This window comes from Heterodontus francisci, chromosome 47, assembly GCF_036365525.1.
Source record: "Heterodontus francisci isolate sHetFra1 chromosome 47, sHetFra1.hap1, whole genome shotgun sequence".
NCBI lineage: Eukaryota > Metazoa > Chordata > Chondrichthyes > Heterodontiformes > Heterodontidae > Heterodontus > Heterodontus francisci.
The window spans coordinates 9,304,403-9,317,441 of NC_090417.1; the positions used below are offsets into that span (position 1 = coordinate 9,304,403).

The 13,039-nt window shown below is 43.6% G+C and overlaps 1 protein-coding gene across 2 annotated transcripts in view; it reads right to left on the minus strand.

Moving 5' to 3' along the window:
* Nucleotides 1-13,039, minus strand: part of snrnp200 (small nuclear ribonucleoprotein 200 (U5)) — a 43,511-nt gene that overhangs the window by 10,854 nt on the left and 19,618 nt on the right. For both annotated transcript variants that reach the window (XM_068023131.1, XM_068023130.1), the window contains exons 16-29: nt 12,793-12,916; nt 10,789-10,938; nt 10,324-10,434; nt 9,650-9,781; nt 9,264-9,452; nt 8,867-9,064; nt 7,454-7,606; nt 6,851-6,931; nt 6,168-6,251; nt 5,830-5,936; nt 3,558-3,676; nt 3,091-3,245; nt 2,646-2,835; nt 2,157-2,330 (exon numbers count right to left, since the gene is read on the minus strand). In XM_068023131.1, coding sequence (XP_067879232.1) covers nt 2,157-2,330; nt 2,646-2,835; nt 3,091-3,245; nt 3,558-3,676; nt 5,830-5,936; nt 6,168-6,251; nt 6,851-6,931; nt 7,454-7,606; nt 8,867-9,064; nt 9,264-9,452; nt 9,650-9,781; nt 10,324-10,434; nt 10,789-10,938; nt 12,793-12,916 — 1,967 coding nt within the window. The remainder of the gene's footprint in view (nt 1-2,156; nt 2,331-2,645; nt 2,836-3,090; nt 3,246-3,557; nt 3,677-5,829; nt 5,937-6,167; nt 6,252-6,850; nt 6,932-7,453; nt 7,607-8,866; nt 9,065-9,263; nt 9,453-9,649; nt 9,782-10,323; nt 10,435-10,788; nt 10,939-12,792; nt 12,917-13,039) is intronic.

Sequence of the window (13,039 nt, forward strand, 5' to 3'; positions counted from 1 at the left end):
GAGAAAGAGCAAGGGGAGTGGGACGAATAGGGTAGCTCTTTCAAAGAGCCGGCACAGGCAAGATGGGCTGAATGGTCTCATTCTCTGATTCTATGACTATTTTCGGGGCAATTTCCTCATATCCAGTTAAACCCAGACTCGCAGTCATCAAATGAAGAACAGGTGTGCAACAAGTGGCGGAGGCAGATTTACACTCACCATTCCCAATTTAGCTCAGTTGCAACTGAGAGAACAGCAGATCTCCCAAAAATCAGGAAACTTCAACTTGAAACTCTGTACAAGTTCCCTGAAGGCAAGTTACAGAGTGGCACCGACAGGCACTGGGGACTGAGCTACCCGGCTAACTCACCGACAATACAATAATGTGTATTATAGTTCACTGTGATAGGGGGAAAATCACGATTCAAACAAGAATACCAGAAGTGGGCATTCTTTTTGTTGAAGTGATTGACTGATCTGATTACAATAGACAGACTTGACCACGGGAATTCCTAAAGTACTTGACAGCCAAAGAAGTACTTGCAAAAGTGCAGTTACTGTTCTAAAGTAGGAAATGCGGCAGTCCATTTGAGCACAGCAACATCCCACAAACAGCAGTGATAATGACCAGATAATCTGTTTTAGTCATGTAGATTAAGGGACATATATCAGCCAGGAGAACTTGATAACTCCCTGACTCTTCTTCAAAATACTGGAATGGGATCTTGCATGCCCATCTGACAGGGGACACAGGGCCTCCGTTTTAACATCTCATCCCAAAGGCCGCATCTCTAACAGTGTGACAGACGCTCAGTACTGCACTGCAGTGTCAGCCTGAATTTTTGTGCTCAAGTCCTGGCCCCTTACTCAGAGGTGAGGGTGCGACCAACTGAGCCACAGCTGCAATTAGGACATAATTTTGTTCCTTTTTCCAAACAAAATTGTAAAATTTTTCAGTCTTGAGAAATTCATCAAATAACTCCCCAGCACTGAAAGCAGCAACAGGACAGATAACAAAAGCAGAGGCTCCTGTGGATTAGTTTTTAAAGCAAACAGAACTGTAGACCAGTGTAGGGCATCTTCCTGTACTGCTGAATTACCGCAATACTGGCATGGGACAGGAGCACAAGGGGCTTGAGCAGCTCATATGCAGAAGCTTTTTTTTCAGTCACTACTTTCTTCATCCTAATAAATGTGACAACTCAGTCACTATCTCTCACACATGCATGGTGCCCAGGCTGGCTGTCCACTTAGTCCCAATTCCTCACCTTATCCCCATATTCTTGGTAAAAAAAAAAACTTATTCTTGAATATTTACCCACTTCCCTTTTGTGCATCTTGCTTCCATCCATCACCATTTCTGGTTGGGTTTTGTGTGCACTAACTTTCTGCAGAAAAAGATTCTCAATTTTGCTTTTATCCTTTTGGTTATGATTAAATTTGTGCTTTCCAGTAACTAACTCACTGACCAATGGAAATAATGTTTACAAATTTACCCAACCAAAACTCAATATAACTTTGAACAGCTCAACGGCAGATGTTCTTAATCCTTTCTCTTCTAATGAATAGAATTTCTAATTCTAATGAATTTCTCTCACAAATGTAACTTCTCAGCCTTGCTCTCATAATGAATCTCTTCTGCACCCTGTCTATGGCCTTAACATCCTTCTTAAAATAAGGCATCCAAAACTGGACAATTTTCTAACTGTGCCCCCTTCCAGTGATTTAAACATGTTTAGCATTACCTCTCCATTTTTGTACTCTACACCCCTGTTTATATAACCTAGGTTATATACGTTTTTGAAAAAATATCTCGATCAGCCTGTTCTCCTACTCTTAAGATTGGTGTATCATAATCTCCATCTCTCCGTTCCTTTGCTCCCTTTGAAGTTTGAACTGATTGTTTGTATGTCCTGGCATCCTCCAAAACATATTACATTGCATTTTTCTCAATTTTCACCTGGCATTTATTGGCCAAATGAATGATGCGTCAATGTCCTGTTGCACGTTAATTTTTCAACAAAATTGTTTCTCATCACTGTAAATCACAGCCAAGGGAACAGCTCCACATGAAAACCTGCCAGCTAACCAATCATAAACCTTTCAGAAACATTACTCTGAGGGGTGTGAGAATGCAAGAGGATGAAGCAAAGACCCATAAGAGAAAAAGCTGTTACCTTGTGTCTGGATTGGGTTGAAGAAAGGGAACTTATCCTGGTAGAGGTGTTCGAAGGCGCTGTTCCGCAATGCTGACACGGGCAGTGGCTGCAAGTCCAGCAGTTCTGTCGGGGGAGGATACTTTTCTGGAAGTATCAGGTGTCGGAACGAAACTGGGAGTTGAGTCTCGCAGGCTGTAAGGTAAACAGTAACAGGGTGCTGCTTTAACGGGCATTGCAAAACCACTGTGAAATGAAATTAAATAGCATGACAGAAACTAAAGCAAAACTGATTAGGGTGACCATGGTCACCTAAGTGGTGATCAATTCTCAAATGGGCTCGATATTAAACTCATGATTACTAAAACTGGTTGGAATGTTAGCTTTTTTCTCAATGTCATTCAGGCTATGTGAGCATAGAAAAGAATTCGGTCTTGCTGCTAATGGTAATACAGTGAAGCATCTTTTTCCCTTCATGTCACCTGTAGTTTGAAGTACATGGATACTCACAGAGCCAGCGGTCAGACACCACCCTGATGAAATACTGTGGAGGGAGAGGTTCAAAGACAGGTACAAAGAACATCACCAAATGCTCATCCTGAGCATATTTTGCCTTCAAAAGGAAGTACTCATTGTGTAGGATAACTTCACTATCCACATCCTCAACCAGGATCCAGAATGCCTCTGAGGATCCATGTATCTGCGGAAACAAAGGGACATGAGAGATATCAGCAAAGATTACCAACTCAATCTTTTCACACAGAAAGAAAAGTGTTGCCACCATAAGACTGGTCCACTAAATTGAAACTTGTAAATTAACGATTATGAGGTGAGCACTCAAGTGCACAAACTGTCACAGGGACATTTTCACCTGAAAACTAATCTGACTCCCAGAATTTGTACCTGAATTTTCTTAAAACTATTACCGATAGAGATGAACCCTATTCCGTCCTACCTTCTCATCCCACTGGAAGTCAGGCGTGATGGTCAGTTCCACTTTCAGTGTTGAGCGCGTGATGGGTTGGATGTGGACAGAGAGTTCAAGTTTCGGGAATTGGTGAATGTACTTGTGGATTGTCTTGCCCATCTTTGGCATTCGGATCAGCTCTCCTGGTTGGAAAAAGGGTGCAAGCAATAGTTAGTGACCTGAAGTCAGACAGCAGCCATCAGCAGCTGACTGCAACTGCTTTCAATTGACAATGAGAAGTAATATGTAATACTGCACCTGTCCCTTGAGAAATTACAAAACAAAGGCAAACTCATCCAATACATCCCTCCCCTTCAACAAAGAATTTTCCATCACCAACACACAAACAAACACACCAGCCAGTGAACCCCGAAACCTACTCACACAATATAGGATTGCTCACTGCCAGCACAGATATCGGAAACTCCTGTTGTGGTGATATACATAGTTCTTACCTATTTCGTTATGATTCAAGTCATACAGTCGCTCAAATGGAAAATTCTTCTTCTCTATCTTCTTGATGACTTCCTCTGGCAACTTCCTGAACTGTCGCAGAGGTGACATTGACTGCCACCTGTCAGAAATATAAGACCATCAGTTGTTCCATTTCATGAGCACATATTCGAAAATATCTATGCTTGTACTCTACAGCACCATGATAAGCAGTAACTTATCCAATGGCTAAAGCAAGAGTCAGATATTGGGGGATGCATGTGGACCTGGGTGGGTCAAATACTCCCTTCACCTTTCTGAACTAGGTTCAAATTTGACCCAGATGAAATGCAAGCCTGCACACCAGCTGTAAGAGTTCGACGTGAAATGGGTTTGGGACGCAGTTCCGAGCAAATACAGACCCAAAACAGAACATTCAGCACTAAGTGGGAATCTCACTTATTGGCCACAAATGATTAGTGTGAAATAAAAAAAGCCAGCGTGGCTCTTAAAGGCTGCTCTCCTGAGGCTGAACCACATTGTTGGACAAACAACTTGTATTTCTCACATTCTCAGGACCTTCCACAGCTGGTTACAACCAATAGATCACTTTTTTTAATAAAGTGGAGTGACTACGAGTACATAAGGAAACTGAGTAGCCAATTTGCACAAAGCAGGTCCCACGAAGAGAAAATAAATGAACAATCAGATAATTTATTTTTAGTGGTACTGATAGAACGAAGAATGATCCCAATGGAATTCCCTGCTATTGTAAAAATATTTCCACGGGAATTTTTAACATACACTACCACAAGCAGACAGGACCTCGCTTTTATGTCACATCGAAAAAAAATGGCATTTCTGACAAACCATCATGAAGAAGGTGCAAAAGTCCACAGTGGGGCTTGAACTTGCAATATTCTGAGTCAAAAAAGAGAGTGCTTACCAAGCTGACACTATGGAGGAAGCTTTGCCTCACATCCCACTCATGTTGTACATGCAACTCGATGATGAAACTGAATGGTTGAAATGAAAAGTGTTGCACTTCCTAGCTTGTTTGCTGACTGACGCAGTGATTATACATAGGAACACAGGACTTAGGAACAGCAGTCGGCCATTTGGCCCCTCGAGCCTGCTCCGCCATTCGATAAGATCATGACTGATCTGGCTGTGGTCTCAACTCCATTTTCCTGTCTGCCCCCCATAACCCTCGACTCCCTTGTCTGTCAAAAATCTATCCAATTCAGCCTTGAATAAATGCAATGACCCAGTCTCCACTGCTTTCTGAGGAACAGAATTCACAGAGCAATGACCCTTCAGAGAAAAAAAAATTCTCATCACCGTCTTAAACGGGAGACTTCTTATTCTTAAACTGTGTCCTCCAGTTCGAGTCTTCCCCACAAGAGGAAACATCTTACCGGTATCGATTCTATCAAGTCCCCTCAGGAACTTATATGTTTCAATAAGATCACCTCTCATTCTTCTAAACTCAAATGGTATAAGCCCAACCTGTTCAACCTTTCTTCTGAAGATAAGCCCTTCATCCCCAGAATTAGTCAAGTCAACCTTCTCTGAACTGCTTCCAATGCATTTATATCCTTTTTTACATAGGAGACCAAAAGTGTACACAGTACTCCAGATGTGGTTTCACCAAGGTCCTGCACAGCTGCAGTAAAACTTCCCGACTTTGATACTTGATTCCCCTTGCAATAAATGCAACAATCCAACTGCCATCCCAATCTTTACCTGCATACTAACCTTTTGTGATTCATATACCAGGACACCCAGATCCCTCCGTACCACCAAGTTCTGCAATCTCTATCCATTTAAACAGTATACTGTTTTTCTATTCTTCCTGCCAAAGTGGACAAGTTCACATTTTCCCACATTATACTCCATCTGCCAAATTTTTGCTCACTCACTTGAAATATCTGTATCCTTTTGTAGTCCTCTTGACAACTTACTTACCTTCCTATCTTGGTGTCATCAGCAAATTTAGCTACCATACGTTTGGTTCCTTCATCCAATTCATTGACATAAATTTTAAATAGTTGAGGCCCCAGCACTGATCCCTGAGGCACTCCACTAGTTGCAGCTTGCCAACCTGAAAAAGAGCCATTTATCTCCACTCTCTGTTTCCTTTTAACAAACAAGTCCATTCTGCATGCTAACGTTACCCCTTAGACCATGTGCTGTTACACGCGGATAGAACCGGCCAGCTACAACTTTTTCCTGCAATTAGCTGATGATTCTTTCACTGTGAGTACAGGAATTGATTCAGTGCAAGTTTCTTACATTCGTTTGTCAATCATTTTGCACAGATTGACAGTCTTGTCTGTTAGCTGGGCCCAGCCTCGATTAAGGACAATCTCAAATATACATCGCATCAAACGGCCTGCGGACTGAAACACAACAGGAGAAAGGAATTTAACAAATCTCACAATACAGGTGGTCTCAATTCGCAGCCTTCAGATAATTTCTTATGGAAATGCGCAATGCATCAGTCACTCCAATACACAATAGTATTGACGGCAATTAGACATGAACTACGACTTTCTTCTACCACAGTACAATAAAAACATTTAAGCCCATCAGTGAATTGAATGAAATCCATTCTGCTTTGTTTCACTTACCTGAGTCACATAGACCATGTCTGCCATCAGTGCAAACCCCTCCAGCTTCAGCTGGGAAATGTAGGCTTGGAGCAGCACATTGATCTGAAACACAGAACACACAAGGTTATCAAGCTTCGTGTCCAGTCACCATACCAGGGTCCTTGTATTTACGGTCACATCAACTACCTTTCACCCCAATATCCACTGTCACGGCATCCCTAATATATAGCCAGAGCAACCCCAACTCTCCCTATCAGAGCGAAAAATATTTATATAAAAATATATTTTTAAAAAAAGCAACCTCCTATATTTGCTCAATATATAGTCATTTTGCCAGTGACCTTGTACACACGGTCACAGCACTCCCGCACAGACACCGTACAGCACCTCCCACCACACCCCTCCAAGTCACAGCAACCTCACGATATATGGTCATAGCATCCCTCAACTGCAATACCATCTCATCCTCCTCAATGCACACGAAAGGCCAGTTATCAGTGCTTGGCCATAGACACGCAAGGTCTTTAGTGCATATGGAGGAAAGGCATAAATGTACAGTTCAACTTCCAAATGGTGACTTCCATCACCCCAACCTCTAAATTCCAGAAAGGCTGTTAGCACTTCAGCAGGTGAGTTCATACAGGGTATAGATAGGGCAGCTACAAAGCGCCAGATTAAAATATCCAGATTATTCACATTACCTTTGCACTAGGCTCTTCAATGCTTTCCTTGACAGGGATAGGAACTCGTTCCAACAACTTCTGCAGCTCCAGCTTCTCCTCCTGAGGGGTGTGATAAGAGATGAAACATCAGTGAGTGAGATAAAAATGCATGAAATAAACAGCTGGGGAACCAGCTCGAGCAGAGACTTCTAATAAACCTGGTAAGATGCATTTAACCAAGCCATTCAGTCTTCCTCAGGGAAATCCTAAACGAAACAGAACTGGCTGAGGTTACTCTTTACCAGGTTCTCAGTCGATACATACAATACACATTGTTGTTATTTTTCTATATCTGGAGCTCCTGTGGCAACATGGTGCCATTCACCGATCAGCTGATACAGTTAGAAATGTATTTGCAGGAGGGAATTAAGTTTTAGGATAAAACTTACGGTAGGTTATTCCCACCCCTCTGTCGAGTTTACCATCACAATCTTTACCAGCAGCTCGGATGAAATTCAGATAAATGCTCTGGTGGCATCTTGGGAGGCCACAGAGAGGTATTCACTGCTACTCCCTTAGTGTCAGAATACGTCATTCTGAACACAGGAATCCTCTCAATGCTTGGAGAATGTTCAAACTCACCTCTCTCACAGTGATGTTCTTAAACTCTGATGACAGTGAAAAGACTCTGAAAAGCTCAATCTCACTGAGAGTGGGTTTCAGAAGCTGATTGTAGGTGGCCATGCTTTCATGTGTGATGTAATAGTGGCTTGCAATCCGGCCCAGGTCGGTCACCTGCACACAAGATGATTTAGAAGTTACAGGATTGAAGGGACCCAGTGTCCGGTTCAGAATCATACAAAGTTTACAGCACAGAAAGAGGCCACTTGGCCCATCATGTCTGCGCCTGCCGAAAAACGCGCCGCTGAGCCTAATCCCACCTTCCAGCAATTGGTCCGTTGCCCTGCAGTGCATATTCAGACACCTTTTAAATGGGTTGAGGGTTTCTGCATCTACCACCCTAAGAGGCAGTGAGTTCCAGACACCTACCACCTTCTAGGTAAAAAAGCTTTTCCTCATCTCCCCTTTAATCTTTCTACCAATGACTTAAAATCTATGCCCCCTGACCTCTCAGCCAAGGTATATAGGTCCTTCCTATCCACTCTATCCAGGTCTCTCACAATCTTGTACATTTTAATCAAATCTCCCCTCAGCCTCCTCTGTTCCAAGGAGAACAACACCAGCCTATCCAATCTTTCCTCATAACTGCATTTTTCCAGTACTGGCAACATGCTCGTAAATCTCCTCTGGACCCTCTCGAGAGCAATTACATCCTTTCTGTAATAAGATGTACAGAAATGCACACAGTACTCAAGTTGTGGCCTCACTAATGATTTATACACTTCCAGCATGACCTCCCTACTCTTAGAGTCTAAACCTCAGCTGTTGGACATAAGCTTTCCTATTCTAACTTATCTTACCCTGGAAGCACCTTGACATCCAGAGGCTCTAGATTTTGCCGTCCAACCCTTTCTCTTTGTGGGAACATGTTTACTCTGGACCCCTTGAATCTCCCCTTTGAATGCCTCCCACTGCTCTGACACTGATCTACCTTCAAGTGGCTGAATCTAGTCCACTTTCGCTAAAACACTTCACAGCTTAGTAAAATTGGCCTTACCTTGAGTACTCCAACTCCTGTCTTATCTCTGTCCTTTTCCATAATTAAGTTAAAACTAACTAAAGTATGACAACTACAAACAAAATGCTCTCCCGCTGCCACTCCTTCCACCTGACCAGCTTCATTTCCTAAAACTAAGTCCAAAATTGAATGTCAGTACTGAACACTGCATTGTATTTACTTGTTATCTTGTGCCCAACAGCTTCGCTACAAAGAAAGCTGCTTAGTTAAATACAGAAGTTAAAAATAAATGGTAACAATGCATGTTGATGCAAAAGCAGCAGATTTCTGCAGTTTCTTTCCACCTTTATTTATGGCGAGTGTTATTTTAGACCCTGATGAGATTCTTCTGTTTGAAGTTAGAATCTTGCTCTTACCTGGAAGTTTCCACCCTTTTTATCGTACTTCACAAGGTTGTTTTTGTCAAGGATGATGGCAGCAGTGTGGATGAGGTCCAGCCTGCGCTGCTCCAGCAAGGGGTCACTCTTCAGCTCATCGTGCGATATCCCATAAAGAGTCGAGGTTCGCAACATTCGGATGTAGAGATATGTGTACCCCAACCAGTTAATGGCATCCTGTAAGGTCAAAGGATGAAAAAAAAAGTTCAGATTCTACTTGCAGTCCCTAAACATTGACCTCTGGGGACCAGGGCAACCCAGAGAGGACTGTCTCCAATGTGGCAGGGTGGAACTTCTCACCTGACTACCTTGGACTTGAAGTATAATATCAAGGGTAACTCAAGGTCACAACAACAATTATACATCAGTTTCTCACCTTGGCGGTCTGGACGTTTCCAAGGACAATTTCAGCATTCAGCATGTCGGGGAGTCTGGTGATCATCTGACTCTCAATGGGCAGCTGCTGGTTGAGAAGGGACAAGTAATACTGCAGCTCACCATGTGATGTGATCAGGATACCCTCACCTTTGGTATCGTACTGCGGTCGCCCCGCACGGCCCAACATCTGTAAACACATTATCTTATCAATTTCAGAGTAAACAAATTAGTACCAAGACATTGGTGGAAACAAAAGTATTTAGATCAAGAAGACTGTGTCAGGCCCATCCATTGTTTCAGGATGTTGTACATATGGACTTTCATAAATGGAAGCTATTTGAGAAGACAGGGGATTATTAGCAAAACTGATTCAAGTCACATCACCTGAAGGACATCCAATGCACCCAACTCAGTCCAGCGTCCCTTCTCTGGGCTGTACACCTGTGTCCCTTTGATAATAACTGTGTGCGCAGGCAGATTCACACCCCAAGCCAGAGTTGCTGTGGACACCAGCACCTAAACACAAAGACAAAAAGTGAAACTCAGATTAGGTATTTAAGTCTATGTTAAGCAGTAAAATCCCATACTAAAAAGGCTAATTGTTACTCAAGAGGCATTTTTTCCATTGTTTCCATTCAATGCATGCACAAGTTTTGGATAATAGGAGACGTGGAACTGCACTTTCCTGAGCACAAATACAAAACTGGGAGAAAGCTTGAATTGTAACATGCTCATCAGTAAATAGAGAACTCTACTGGCAAAGGTCAGATCGCAAGTTGTTTGTGACTCAACATAGGACATATGGTGTGGATCCAAAAGGAATGTGAATAGGAAACAGTGATTCGAGCCTCACTGTGCCAATCACACCCAAGGGTCACTGTGTTTTATGCAACAAGGAACTATCAACTGCTCAGACAGGCACTGCCACAGAGCAACAGGGCACTGCACCAAAACTTTTGTCTGTCTCTGACCAGAGAACCATTTGCACAAAACATACTGATACAAAAACGACATACAAGGGAAAGGAAACAAAGCTCCTGGAAATGAGAATTCATTACCTGAATATGTCTGTCAGCAAACAGATCCTCCACCAGTGTTCGATCCACTCTGGTCATGCCAGCGTGGTGAATAGCAAAACTGTAGGGCAGCAGGTCCTTCAACTCCAGATTCTACAAGAGAGGAATATACAGATTTTATAGAAAAGAAAAACAGCCAGCATAAGCAATGTGAAACAAAAGCGGTAGATATGCAGCAGGTTTGTCAGTATCTGAAATCAAAAGATCCGAAGTTTCAAGCAGAAACGATGGGATAAACGATGCAAGCACCGGTTTATTCTGATTTTCCAGGGATTCCATGGCTCTTTTAAATCTGTACCAGATGAACAGGAGAACTCGCACAGAAATTCACCCCTTGCATTTCTTCAATACTGGATAAGATGTGGATATGGATGTGCTGTACTGAGTAACACTGTCTGCGCCACAGTACAAATTCCAGAAAAATCGATAAAGAATACAGCTCCATACCTTACATTGCTCTGCCTCTGTACGCAGCACCTCTGTGGAGGCTGAGCCCTCTCGCAGGAACAAACCCAATGTGTCTTTTTCCAGGCACATATCTCGAATTGCACGTGCCGTCTTTCCAGTCTCTTTACGCGAGTGAACAAACACCAACACCTGAACAAAACCAATGTTAAGAATTGTTGAGCAGAGGCCAGAAACAAAGAAAAGGGGAACATGAGGAAGGGACATTCCCCAGAAGAGGGGAGCAGGAGACTTGGATCAGACACTCCCTGCAGTGGGTATTGGGGTGGAAAGAACTCAGAAGAGGCAATTGCTGCAAGGAGGACAGAGGGAGCTGGAAGGGTTATAAAAGAGATTCAGCTTGTGTATTCCCTATAAACATGGTAGACTATCCAATGAGTTAGAAGCCCCAGGTGGTCTCTATGACATACAGAGATTAATGGGGACAAAGGAACATTGAGAACAGTACATTCCTTGTCTGATTGTTTTAACTCATCAGCTCAAAATATCTCCATGTCCATGCATATCATGTGCATCACTCACTCTACCACAGCAATTCAGTCAATGTTTATTGTGGGAAAAGTGTTATGTTGTATCACGTCAGTGGAATGCAACTTTTCACCACTATGAAAGCATGTCAGATTTGCATGGATCATTGTACAGCTCAAACTGCTCCTGGGAGCCTTCCATATCTTCATGGAAAGGGCTGAGCGTGGATAAGTGACCACAACACTGTTCAGCATTTAAGTATGGTATGACGTGGCAATGGAATGTCTCTGCAATTGCGCCATGGCAAAATTTTGAGTGAATAGCAAGGGTGCTAACTGGTCCCATTGTTGGTGGTCTCAAGCCAAAGATCAAGCAAACAGATTGGCTTTGAATGGACACAGGAACCAGATCTATACTGGGCGCATGCATTTTTTTTATTCATTCAGGGATGTGGGCGTCACTGGCTAGGCCAGCATTTATTGCCCATCCCTAATTGCCCTTGAGAAGGTGGCAGTGAGCTGCCTTCTTGAACCGCTGCACTCCATGTGAGGTAGGTACACCCACAGTGCTGTTAGGAAGGGAACGGCAGGATTTTGACCCAGCGACAGTGAAGGAATGGCGATATCGTTCCAAGTCAGGATGGTGTGTGACTTGGACGGGAACTTGCAGGTGGTGGTATTCCCATGCATTTGCTGCCCTTGTCCTTCTAGTTGGTAGAGGTCGCGGGTTTGGAAGGTGCTGTTGAAGGAGCCTTAGTGAGTTGCTGCAGTGCATCTTGTAGATGGTTCACACTGCTGCCACTGTGCGTCGGTGGTGGAGGGAGTGAACGTTTGTGGATGGGGTGCCAATCAAGCGGGCTGCTCCGTCCTGGATGGTGTTGAGCTTCCTGAGTGTTGTTGGAGCTGCACCCGTCCAGGCAAGTGGAGAGTATTCTATCACACTCCTGACTTGTGCCTTGCAGATGGTGGACAGGCATTGGGGAGTCAGGTGGTGAGTTACTCATCTCAGGATTCCTAGCCTCTGACCTGCTCTTGTAGCCACGGTATTTATATGGTTACTCCAGTTCAGTTCCAGGTCAATGGTAACCCCTAGTATGTTGATAGTGGGGGATTCAGCGATGGTAATGCCGTTGAATGTCAAGGGGAGATGGTTAGATTCTCTCTTATTGGAGATGGTCATTGCCTGGCACTTGTGTGGCGCGAATGTTACTTGCCACTTATCAGCCCAAGCCTGGATATTGTCCAGGTCTTGCTGCATTTCTACACGGACTGCTTCAGTATCTGAGGAGTCGTGAATGGTGCTGAACATTGTGCAATCATCAGCGAACATCCCCACTTCTGACCTTATGAAGGAAGGTAGGTCATACATTTAGACACACTGTAGAGCAGCATTTAACAGCCCATGTCTGTGTCTGACAACCTAAGTATGGCAGCAGTGCAGACGGAAGAGTGTTGGGGGCGCGGGGCAGGCAGTGGTGGGGTGAGGACACAAGTAATGTTTCCAGACGAGATCACTGACCTGATTCTTTCCAGCATGCTCCATCACCTTCTCATACACAATCTCGTTCATAATCTGGAAACGTTTGATGGCTTTTTTTTCTGTGATCCCAACATACGTCTGCTCCAATGGGACAGGACGGAAACTGGGGCGAAAGACATGATGAGGTGAGTATTCCACCTCAGGAATGCACAATCTGCCACAAAGAGTATACTTTCCACTTTTGCCCACCACCTTATGATGACTGGCACTTTGCATCAGCATTCTG